The sequence below is a fragment of the Triturus cristatus genome, chromosome 10 (assembly GCF_964204655.1).
Source record: "Triturus cristatus chromosome 10, aTriCri1.1, whole genome shotgun sequence".
Taxonomy (NCBI): Eukaryota; Metazoa; Chordata; class Amphibia; order Caudata; family Salamandridae; genus Triturus; species Triturus cristatus.
The window spans coordinates 88,310,296-88,323,123 of NC_140593.1; the positions used below are offsets into that span (position 1 = coordinate 88,310,296).

The 12,828-nt window shown below is 43.1% G+C and overlaps 1 protein-coding gene and 1 long non-coding RNA gene across 2 annotated transcripts in view; one reads left to right on the plus strand and one right to left on the minus strand.

The window, feature by feature from the left end:
- Positions 1 to 12,828, plus strand: part of LOC146788898 (uncharacterized) — a 157,834-nt gene that overhangs the window by 105,401 nt on the left and 39,605 nt on the right. The gene's annotated exons all lie outside the window — the stretch shown is intronic.
- The window catches only part of LOC146788900 (receptor activity-modifying protein 1-like), an 80,859-nt gene that overhangs the window by 18,498 nt on the left and 49,533 nt on the right, over positions 1 to 12,828 (minus strand). The window contains exon 2 of the mRNA XM_085629956.1: positions 10,753 to 10,891. Coding sequence (XP_085486082.1) covers positions 10,753 to 10,891 — 139 coding nt within the window. The remainder of the gene's footprint in view (positions 1 to 10,752; positions 10,892 to 12,828) is intronic.

The following is a 12,828-nucleotide window of genomic DNA, read 5'->3' on the forward strand; positions in this document are numbered from 1 at the left end:
TGGTATGGGTGTTTTAGGGTTTAGGGATTGGTGGGGGTATAGGGTAGTAAGGGCAGTTTAGTGTTTAGGAGTGGGTAGAGATATATGGTGGTAAATGTGTTATAGGATATAGGTTGGATAAAGGTATAGCGGGGTATGGGTGTTTTAGGGGTGGGTAAGGGTATAGGGTGGTAAGGGTGTTTTAGGGTTATGGGGCAGGTAGGGGCATAGGGTGGTAAGGTTAAAAACAGGGGGTTGTTAGCAGTTTCCTCCAATTTGAAAAAAAAAGACAATTAAAATGAAAGTATAGGGGTCTCCTCCAAATAAAAATAAAAAGGAAACATTTTAATAATGTAAAAATATATACATACATATGGATTTAACCTATCTTTAATAAACTTACCTTACGTGGTAAAGGCATTCATGGTAAAGGCAATGAGTGTTAAAAAATTGCATGGTAAATGATGCGCGGTAAAGGTATGCAATGCGTTGTATTGCCATACAACCGCTTCTGAGAATCTGGCCAAAGTTTTGTGAGCAGAACAGCAAAACACTGCATGTCCATAGGAGAGGCACGTGAGGATTACGTTACTGCACACTGACCCTTTGAAAAGGCTTTGTGATACATCAGGGTTTGTTTCTTAGGCCCTTTGCTATGTGCGCGTGTTCTTAAAATGCTATGGTTTGCTTTTGCCATTGTAAATTATTTGTTGGAATAAGCAATTTACCAGTTCCTGCCACCTCAATGTCATCATTTCACAGTTGGGGTGATGAAAATGTCAATTTGTAACTGTGCCTATCTGGTGGTTTCAGCACAGGTGTGGGTGCAGTCTAGGCCTGGGCGGTAAATTCCGTTCCGCTCACGGAATTTGCGGAATTTGGGCAATTTCGCGTTCCGCGGAGAACGCGAAATTGCCCAAAAATCTGCGTTCCGCGACTTCGCGAAATTTTTTGCTTGTTCGCGTTCTCAATATGCGTGTTCGCGAGATATTTCACCCCGAGCACGCAAACAGCGATCGCGAACAGGAAAAAAGTATCGCGAACAAGCAATTCCACGTGTTCGCGGAATTTCTACGTGTTCGCAGAGATTTTTTACCGTTTCGCGGAGATTTGCGTAACGCGATTACGCAAATTCCGCCCACCCCTAGTGCAGTCTGCAAGAAATTGATTTTTATTAACTTCGACGGAATCAGGAGCGGATGTTCTCTGTGGTCTGAGGCCACGTTCCTGAAGCCTGCACAGTGGGATCATTCTCAAGTATACCTCAGCACTGCATTTGATCAACCTGATTGCTGATCCATGGAGCCATCGAAGTGGAGTTGTTTCAATCTTCCCATGGACCTTTGCTGTGTGTGAGGACTGAGGCTTCCTCTAGCATTCACAGAACGTTCTGTGCAGCCTAAAGTTATTTTGTGACAACCATCAAGGCCATCCTCTATTCCTAAGAAGATAACAATGTTTTTTTTTTTTTAAAAACATAATTTATTAGCTTCCATGCACATAGGATAAGTTACTATACAGTCACACCGCTCTGTTTTCCCGCCCAATTTTGCACAAATCAAACAACAAGATCTGTACAACAGTCTCGCGATGCGAGTGGTGAGGGTCCAATATAGTCTGACCCTGGTCAAGCAGCAGTGTCTCTTAGAGGAGATGGATCAATGTACGAGGTTTACCCACTATTGCAAGAAAAACCACAAACAAAATCAATAAAGAGCAACAAAGAGAAAAGGGGAAAAGTGAGGAGAGGTAGGGCCTAGCAAAATAGGGGAATGTGTAAGTTTGGTGAGCACATTTTGGGGCATATCAACAAGCAGGCGATAAAAAATTATCGCCGCTTTTGCGGCCGTTTTCGGCCGAAAAGCGGCGATAATTTTATCGCCTAATCAGCAAGGTCACGCTAACGCGTGAAACCTTGCTTTAGCGTCAGGATTCCTAACGCCCAGCTTTGCATCTCTAATGAGATGCAAAGTGGGCGTTCCTGACCGGGCATGATAGAAGAAATGTCGCTAAGCGACATTTCTCCTATCAGCAAGCCTAACGCTATGAAGCATAGCGTCAGGAAAAGTAGCAATAACCCGTGTTATCGCTACTTTCCTTACACCTGCTCAGGACTGACTTAGCCATGATATCCTATGAAAGGTGGATATCATGGCTAAGTTTGTGAGTCCCTATCAACTAGCTAACGTGAGATTATCGCTGGGTTTTCAGCAATAATCTCACGTTAGGCAGTTAGCGCCAGGATTTTTATCGCTGATGAGATAAGCGTAGCTAATAGCACGCTATCTCAGCGATAAAAATCGGCGCTAGCCGGCGATAATTATCCTAGCGCTAAGTGCGCTTAGCGATAATTATCGCCGGTTGTTGTTGATATGCCCCTTGATGAGTACGCCCAGTTGGTGGGAAGAGGTACACGCAATCAATCAAAGTCTCCCTCTGAACTCTCGGGGAGCAACTAAAGACTGACGAGTCATCCACCTGGAGACAGTCCCATAGTGTAGTGTCCCATGCCTGCGCATGGTCCAGTGATCAAAGTCTGTGCTATGCCTCCCACTGCAGGGTTGTGCTTTTGCACTCCACCCATTTGTCTACCTCTGAACACCACAGTACAAGGCTAGCACCACAAGGGTTCTTCCAGGCCATCGCATGTTGTCGGCTCTCCAAGAGTAATGCAAGGTCTGTGAATTTTGTAGGAGACAATGGTTGTCTAGTATTGATGGAATTATGAAAAATGCTTTGGTCCTTACTGAGCTCCATTCTTTTAATGTACATAACTTTCTGAGTGTTATTCTTTTATGTAGTGTTTCGACAATCTGTGATGTGCACACATCGTTACAATTACACATCTTATAACTTGCATTGACTATACTGCTCTTTAAGGAGAGTGCATTGGTGTCAGGATAGGCCTGGGCTGTAAATTCCGTTCCGCTCGCGGAATTTGCGGAATTTGGGTAATTTCGCGTTCCGCGGAGAACGCGAAATTGCCCAAAATTCGGCTTTCCTCGACTTTGCGGAATTTTTGGCTTGTTCGCGTTCTCAAAATGCGTGTTCGCGAGATATTTCTCCCCGAGCACGCAAACAGCGATTGTGAACAGGAAAAAAGCATCGCGAACAAGCAATTCCGCGTGTTCGCGGAATTTAATGCGTGTTCGCGGAGATTTTTTACCGTTTCGCAGAGATTTGCGTAACGCGATTACGCGAATTCCGCCCACTGTTGTATTGACTCTCTATTGCTACTGATATTGATACTGATACTGCTGATTGATATCTGCTCATATCTTTAATGGAATTGTTCGCTCTCTTTCCCTTGTGTAGGGGTTTGGTTTCATCCTGCAGTTGGGGTCTCTACCAATATTTCTGCAGGCTAAGTAAGACTCACCTATTCCATTGAATAGGAGAGATGAAACTTAATTTATATAAGTTGTCGAAGTTGTTATTTAAAGAGATTTAAATCCAATGTTAGCTTGGCAATTGATAGATATTAATTTTACACTACAGTAAAACATGAAGGTAAATCCTTTGACAAATTTTGCCTGCCCTGGAGGGTCTTTCCATGCCATGTAATTGTGGGTCCATGACAAACATATTGATCATCGATCAGAGTGTTGTGTATGTGAGGAGTAAGAAGATTCAGGAGCAACTTTGGGTAATAGGGCATCCTAAGTCACAAGATGTGAATCTGACTGCTGAGGTGAGTGAGCAGTCCAAAAGATGAATGTGGATTGGAAATAAACAAATCGGAACACTGTGTACAAAACAAATGACCATAGTCCTATGTGGTACGAATTTGGCAGTATAAGCCATCTGGCATCATCAAAATTGTATCCTGTCATTGACAAAGAGTGAAAAATGCTGGTAGGTCTTGACACTTTGCTAAAATGTGCAGAGCTTCTAAGAAAATAAATAAAGCAAGAAGAGGCCTAGGTGAATGAGGGTAAGGATGTTGTGGCTCAGCCTAATACATTGAATGTAATTGTGCTTTGAAAGGTTTTATATCATAGCCTTATAGGCCACCGTAGCGGGCTATACCGGCTGTTAAAGGACCGCTGTAGCGTTAAAGGCCCGAGCCGAAGGCGAGGTACTTTAACAACAGCAGCGGGACGTTAAAAGCCGGTATAGCCCTGCTACGAAGGGTTATAAGGCTATTAGAACATTCTGCCACTAGAGGGCAGAATGTTCTAACAAAACGAAGCCTTCAGGGAGCGCGAGGGGATTGAAATCCCCTCAGGCTCCCTGAAGTCTTTGTTCACAGCCAGAGCTGTGAACAAAGACACATTGGAATGTTGGCGCTCCGGGCTTATACCAGCCATTATAAGCCCGGAGCACTCCATTGTTTTCAATGGAGCTGCCAACATTCCAATGTTCTAATAGCTGTTAATGACTGTAAGGAAGCACGGAGTGAGATAGAGGACCAAAGTAAGGACACCACCTATGTGTCAAGTGTTGTTTTAGGGAAGACATTGGCTCTTGTGGCTGATACTGCATCTACACGGATGAGCTCTACCATAGATGTGTTCAAGGAAACCTTTGGTGAATTTATTTCTAAAAATTATCTGGAACCATCCGATGCTGTGGCTGAAGCCTTTGATGGGAGTTCAAATGATATAATGGGGTTTTGCAGGATTATTCTTAGTTTTTATTACAGAACTTCTGGCAGAAAAATGTATGTCCCCATAAAATGGCTAAATGTACTTGGATGAAAAGACTCATGGAAGCCAGACATCATCTTGAACTCAAGAAGTGAGAAACAGGTCCCGGTTTTGATAAAATACAGGAGAGACAAATGGCTAAGGGGACAGATTCCAATGTGTTCTCTAAAGAGCGTGAATTATTGAAAGGCTTATTGCACAAAATTAAATTGAAATCCAGTGCAGAACCAATAAAATAGAAGTTGAGAGATATATCGATAAGCGTTAGGTGAGAACTAAAGGGTCTTTGGAGAGGCTGGTACATGAAAAGGTGATTGAAGAGGTGGATTTGACTGAAAGGGTTTTCACCAATTGTTTTAGAGAGAAAGCAGACAATAAGTTGAGAAAACTGTAAACAACAGCATTTTTATTGATTGTCATCTGTTACCTAAAATAAATTAGTTTGTATCCACCTTTGAAGGGGTTAAGTGATTTTCCATTCTGTATCTGTGCTCTGTGGATCATCAAGTGCCACTGACTTCAGATTCTAAGCATCTCACTGCTTTTCTTACATCTTTTGGCCTGTTTCAATTCTTGAGGATGCCTTTTGGATTGGACTCAGCGACCTTTGTATTTCAAAGGGCCATATTTCACTTTTTCCGAAATGTTGAGACCTACGCTAAGTGCTTTCAGGATGACATATCTGTGTTCTCCAAAACTGAAAGGGAACATGCGGAGCATATACAGGAGGTTTGTAAGCATATGAACTGGTATAGATTAACCCTCAAAATTGAGAAATGTAATATATTCCAAGATAAAGTAGATTATTTAGGCCACATGATTTTCAAGTGGAGGTGTTATTCCTAAATTTGCTTTGGCAGATCCCTGACTCAAATCGTCGGCCCCAGACAATTTAGAAACATTGCTCTCATTTGGTCATTAGATATGGAGCAAAAGTCATTTTACCATATGATGTATTTTCTGTTTTATTATTGGTTAGTTTAACGTATCTTTATGTCAAACTACACTGACTGAACAATTTTCTTTGTTTAAAAAGTTTAATAAGGTTCCAATTTGGATGTGAGACCCAACTGCACATTTGCAGAGTTATGTAAGCACTCCAACACATTTGTGAACAAGTTTTCAGACAACATGCAGCATTTGAGACTATTGTTAAGTAAGAACACCGAATTTGTGACAGATATAGAGCAAAGAACCTTTGAACAAGTCAAGTGGGATAAAATTGAGGCACCAAATTTCAAACCATTCTGTGCAGGAAAATAGTCTATTGGGCAGTGGATTCCAGTTTCAATGGTGTGAGGGTAGTTCAGTTTCAGAGGTCAGGAAAGGGTGAATGGAGTATGAAATTTGCTTCCAGAACTCTCAATGCCACTGAAAGAAGATATACAGTGATAGAAAGAGAGTTGTTGGGGAGCTTACGGGCCTTTGTGGGAGGAGACATTTGTCAGCCATAAAACCATAGGAATTGTCTTTGAATGGCTTACGGAAGTTTTTAGTAGGCAGAGGCACCAAAGGACACTTTGGTTTTAATAGTCCTCAAAGATTGTGTGGTTTTGGTATGAAGCTATGAGGTGGAATGGAAAGAGTTTGTGAGATAAAAGATAAGGCTATTGTGCCACAGTTGAATCAATAGTGGTAAAAAAAGAGATAACATCAAGAGTAATCTCCAGCTGTGAAACTGATAAGATTCCTGAAGAGTGGCAGCTAAGCTTACAGTGTTTTAAAACATGATTTAAGATGGAACACTGAGTGGTAGCAAATTTCAAAACAATAATTATGTGCTTTAATTAACATGATAGAATCGTAAATGTACTGTTTGCACTGTGTTAAATACAATGGATTTCTGAAATTGACATGAGCGGGCGAGTCAAGTTTTCAAATGCACCTTCAAGTGCGTGTGATGTGCAAGTTAAAAGATGGTATGCTTTCATGTGTCTCTGCCTGTGCACTGAGAGTTGCAATTGTGACCTCCAGCGTTTTATTAATTATATTAAATTCTATTTGTTCTACAGTCTTGCTCGCACTGTAACATTTGTAAATGCAATATTTTCTGATCATGTTGTTCCTGAGGAAAGAACAGGTCTGTCTGGAACAATTAAAGGCCATTTCCTACAACCGGACAGAGGTGCTGTTTATATTGTGAATGTACTTTTGTTTTCTCTTATGAAACATAATGCAGGGTTAGTCATCTGTTTTATTATTGGTTAGTTTAATGTATCTTTATGTCAAACTACACTGACCGTACAGTTTTCTTTGTTTAAAATGTATATTAAGGCTCCTTTTTGGATGTGAAACACAACTACGATTCTGGTTCCTAAGGGAGCAGACTCCATGTTAGTCTGTTTATCATTATGTACTTAGAATGCATCTATATCCGCTCCTCCAATTTTATAGAGCAGTCCTTATGAAAGAAAGCCATTTGTCTCATTGTTTGCTTTGTCTTAGACCATATTCAATTCTAATTATTATCTAGATAGGGCTCAGCTTTCACTGCCCATGCTGGTTTAAATTGATTTACATATTTGGGTATTTTAAATTGATTGACTAAAATAAATCATTATGTCTTCTGTAATCATACTTAGACAAAATACGCCTTCATAGATTGCACTTTAAACCTTGATTTGTGTGGATTTTACAGTGTAGATTTTCCTATGCGGTTTCTCTGGATTTCATGAAATATTGTATTTTTGTTTAGGGCTCTCATCTTTAAAGACTTGCACATAGGCCCAAAACCATCAATCAGTCCTTTAAATAAAAAAAAAACACTGACAGCTGGGTGAGCATCTTGAAATCTGACTGGATCTGCAAAGGTTGTTGTAAGCTTGGCAAGTCCATTAAAGCAGTTACGGTCAGATGCCACACAGTAGTAACTCAGGATGGACGTGTATGGAATGTACAATGTGTCATGAAATGTGTAATGAAGGATGAGACACTGGATGAGTTTCAGGAAGGATCACAGAAAATAATTTAGCAAGAGTGGCAGTGACAGCATCATCCAGAGGTAAATGGCACAATGAGTTTTATAGATTTGTTCGGAGATGTTGGAGACATGCAATCAAATTGCAAAAATGTAGTAAGTCCTGAGAATGGTTCCTTTGCAGCGAAGGTATTAAATCTTGGCGGATGGGTTACTCCGTCACAACGGTGATGGATATCATGTCTGCCGAAATATAAATTCCATAGGATATAATGGGATCTATATTTCGACAGACATGATATTTGGCAAAATCTAAATCAGGAACTCTGTCTGTAAAACATAAATGGAGCTGTTTTAAGAGTGTTTTTCAGGCTAAACCTTCTGATGTAAGTATTCGTGGACGGTCTAGACTGCTTCTTTCATGTCATTTTCATTAGGCCGGGGCGAAAATTTTGTTCCGTTCGCGGAAATTGCGATAATTTGACATTTTCGCGTTCCGCGGAGAGCGCGAAAATGTCAAAATTTCCGGTTTCCACAGCTTGGCGATAATTTGTTTCTTGCTCGCGCTGTAAAATAATACATTCTCGCGCGCGCGCGATCGCCTTACTTGAATCCCTGCGTTCGCCGACAAGTTTTCTTGATCCAGTCGCGTTCTCCATGAGATGTTGTATTGTTTTTAGCCATTCGCGCTGTCTCACGACAGTTCGCGCCCGCAGTGACATCATGCGTCGCACGATCACGTCTTTCTTCTCGCGATCATGCACCGCGAGACAACTCAAAACAAGATGGCCGCGCCCGCAAGCAACCACATGGGTAAGTTGGCGACCCGCAACCATGCAGAAAATCTCGCGAACATGCGGGAAAAAAACTTCCGCATCTTCGCGATATTTTCGCTTGTTTGCGATAATTTTAAACATTTTCGCGATAATTTGCGAAAGTTAATTTCGCAAATTCCGCCCAGTCGCGGCCTCGAAGGAGCGGAAAAACGCTCCTGCGGCCGATCTTCTAAATGGAATGGTGGTAATGGCAGATCAAAAGACACACAAGGCAAAGACCCACAAGTTTCACTATATCGCGAAGGCAATACAGATAAAAACACAGTAATCTAAGAATCAGAATGAAGAAAAATAAAGTCACTCGTCTTAATGCTGCTGGAGCAGCGAAGAAAGAGGGAGATAGAGTGTCCGCAGGGGAAGTTATGAGGCGTCCTTGCACAGGATTGGCTTGATGCTGTTTGGACTTTTTATTCTGTTTCCCTTTTTCCTGTGTTCATTGGAAATGTAGTTTCAATATACGTTGTGGTTCTTTGTAAGGCTGCTGGAGTGTAATAAATGGGAGAAAGATACAGCCTAATCTGAAGCCTCCGGTCCTGCCATAGAATTCCAAGCATGCAAGGAGAAGACCAGTTTGGATGAGTTATATTGAACTGTCAATGATTTGTAATTTCTGTTGCAATATAATTTTTGTAGAGCAAGATTACTATGCGTGGTATGCATCTCATGCACAGTGCACATGGTTACTTTAATTTTTAAATACCTGGACTCGTATTACAGATAGGGTGCACTTTGCATATTTGCGCTAGGGCGCACCTTAAAGCAGATGCTCCGAGTACAAGCATGGAAGTGCACCCGATCAGGAAGAATGTGCTGCCTTCGTGGCAGCCGCAAACTCGCGCTGCCCCCCGGGCAGCACATTCAAGAGAAATACGGAGCCGCTGTATAAAAGATGCTCAGTGTTTCTCTGTGTAGGCGACAATGTGCCAGCACTTTTAAAAGGGATTAGAGATCTCCTTGCAGGCGGGTGCAGTGAGTGACTGCAAGGGGGTATCTGGGAGGTCCAAGCAACCCCCTTTTATCCCTGTAGAAGGCTGCATTTAGAAAGGGCACTGAAAGAGAGCCACCTTTTTGTGGTGCACTGAAAGTGCGCCTTATAAAGGCATGTTTGCATCTGTGCACACATTGATAATACGGCGTGGGCACAGTGATTCCCTCATTTGCAGGTGGACACACCCCCATGCAATTGAGGGAATGCCTTGTAATGATAGCACCGGTGCTGTGTGTGCGCAAGTACTATCTGTATTACAAAAGAGGCCGCACAAGGATATGTATACCTAAGTAGGGGTGGGCGGAATTTGCGAAATTAACTTTCGCAAATTATCGCGAAAATGTTTAAAATTATCGCAAACAAGCGGAAATATCGTGAAGATGCGGAAGTTTTTTTCCGGCATGTTCGCAAGATTTTCTGCATGGTTGCGGGTCGCCAACTTACCCATGCGGTTGCTTGCGGGCATGGCCATCTTGTTTTGAGTTGTCTCGCGGTGCATGATCGCGAGAAGAAAGACGTGATCGCGCGACGCATGACGTCACTGCGGGCGCGAGACAGCGCAATGGCTAAAAACAATACAACATCTCATGGAGAACGCGACCGGATCAAGAAAACTTGTCGGCGAACGCAGGGATTCAGGTAAGGCGATCGCGCGCGCGCGAGAATGTATTATTTTACAGCGCGAGCAAGGAACAAATTATCGCCAAGCTGCGGAAACCGGAATTTTTGACATTTTCGCGCTCTCCGCGGAACGCGAAAATGTCAAATTATCGCAATTTCCGCGAACGGAACGAAATTTTCGCCCAGGCCTATACCTAAGTGCCTGGTGGCACGTAAAGCAGGCGCAAACTCTCATTGTGCCCTGGGGGAAGGGGGGGTGCTTGTGTAATACTGCCCCTGATCAATATTTATTATTCACATTGTTTTCCTAATCGTATTCTAATTGCTCACTCTACAGTTTTTGTTGTATGTGCATATTGTTTATGGTATGGAGATTATGGGTATATCTTTTGAATCTGCCGACGTCATTTAGAATTGTTTGGCTTTGGTGGTCCTTCCGCGAGCTGTTAGTCAGCCTGGACCGTTATGGTCCTCATCTCTGCCTCTGAATGAACTTTCAATACGTTTCCATCGAGTGGACATTCCTTTATGCATTAAATAAGGAAGCAGAGATTTTGCAGTGTCGTTATCACGTGGGGGTAGGGAATTACGTCACACTTAAAACACTATCCACATTTACAGAGTATCATCAGTCTGGGCTGTCACAGACATGCATCCACCCCTTCATCCAGCCTCACTCTAGTGGGTTTCACAAAGTAGCTTCAAGGAAACGCAGCTTGAACTCTACCAAGGTAGTGTCAAGAAATCATTTCTCTTACAGACCTGGCGACAAGAGGCCAGCGGCACCAGTTCTCTTCCTGTACCGCTGCCATGGCTGCGTTGAAGGCCGTCCAACAGAGCAGCAGCGTCTCCGGGTAGACTTCAGAGCAAACCCTGTCCCCGTCCGCCGGCCGGAAGTAGGCTGAGGAGAGATGCAGGAAAGGGGAGCAACTTATTCACGGTACAGTGACTTCCATCACAGGCGCTCTACAAAACAATTCTATGAATAAAACATTGAATTATGTGTCTGCTTAGAAGAGGTGAGTGAAGTCCAAATATCACAGAAATTCCTTGGGATCTCAGTCTCTCGTGATCTGCAATTAGCTCGTACCTGTATCATATCTTTGGTACTTTCCATACCAGGCAAATACTGGCCTGGCTCTGGGGCTTTACCTGCAGGGCACAGTGCTGTGCATTCTGGGGAATTATGGAAAAGTACGAAAATTGATGTTACTCTGGTGTTAAAGTACATACTGGGTCAAGGTCGATATATGCCTATTTAGGGTGCTTTATGTATATGCACGTTGTGAAAACTGACGTGGCTACGATGCTCTACTACACACTGGTGTGCTGATGAAACAGGCATGACAAAGGACAACATGGACACTGGCATCATGGCACCAGCTGTAACCTATAGGATAATCCTACTGCTTGGAGCTTGATTCTGTAGGACCAGTCGTCATTGGGTTCTATAACCTAAGCCCCTCTAACAACGGGAACATCTGCTTCACGCAGACTGCATCCCCAGGTGGCCTATCTGAGCATCAAGGACCGGGCCCTTGTGAGTGTTGAACCGCTTGTGAGGAACCTCTGCACCAAGCATGCACTTTTGTGCAAGACGCTTACAGGCAACTAGTGACACACGGTTTAACAACACTTGTGATGTTTTCCTATGAGAGTGTAATTGTATGCAAGTGTGATTCTGTATGCAAGTGTAATTTTCCGTACCTTTCCGTCACACCTGCTGAGTGATTTGGATCATTCAGAGTTAAAGGGGACGCAAGGGATCCCTATGCCTACCAAAGGCCCACAAATTACTGTATTATACAATAGTTGCAAGAAAAAAAAACACATGCAGTTTTCAAAACCAGCTGCTACTTGTGAGAGAAAACCTATGCTCATTACAGAGGGAAAGGAAAATCAGGGAACTATAGGAATTAGACCTAGGTCAGTAATAAGGAAGCACGTTAATTTTGTCTCATGTAATAAGAAATTTGCATACACTTACTGTGAGCGTGATGCCACTTTGGTGCTTGAAACACACAAAAGGTGATGGGAGGCTGCTTGCAATAAGCCTGACCACTAGCAATCACTCGGGGTAGCGCTCCAACCCATCGTTCTTTTGCTCACCAAGCTACCTCAGTTTGGACCCAGCCATATGAAAATCAGTCTGACCCTGTGCCTCATGGGAACAGTCCAGCCCGAACTGCCAAGCCAGGATCTCCCTGACCCGGAACACAAGGAACCCAGGACCAATTTTAGTATACCTAAGTGTGATGCCCTAAATGGAACGGGTATGCCCAGACGTGGGTCTAGTGCACACTCTATCACTGGAACCAAGCTTTACCCGGCTGATGAGCCCATATCTAGGGCAAAACCTGTCCTAGTTTGCTTGGTTAAGGGAGGACCTGGCTTGGCAGTTTGGGCTGCACTGTTCTGATTGGAGCAGGGTCAAGACTGATTTGCATATAGCTGGGTCCAAACTGAGGTGGAATGTTGTGCAAAAGAACGATGGGCTGGGCTGTGGCCCGAGTAATTACCAGTGGCTGCGATTAAATCAAGCATTCTGTCCACCATTTTTTGGTGTCACTTTGGTGCTTCCCATGTATGAGTTCCATTACCCTGATTTTTGGAAACCCCTGGTACAGATTTGGGTCCAAAATGAGACACTCATCTGAAATTGTATGACACAAATTGCTCCTAATATGCTAGGTGTGGTCTGACCTCACTGTTTGCGGCAGATAACATTTGCTGTAAATAGGGCAGGTAAATAGGTCATCATCCCATTTTGTATACCTCAGGATGAAGGAAACATGCATAGTTAGCATATCATTTCTCATTCCTTGGTCTGCAAGTCAA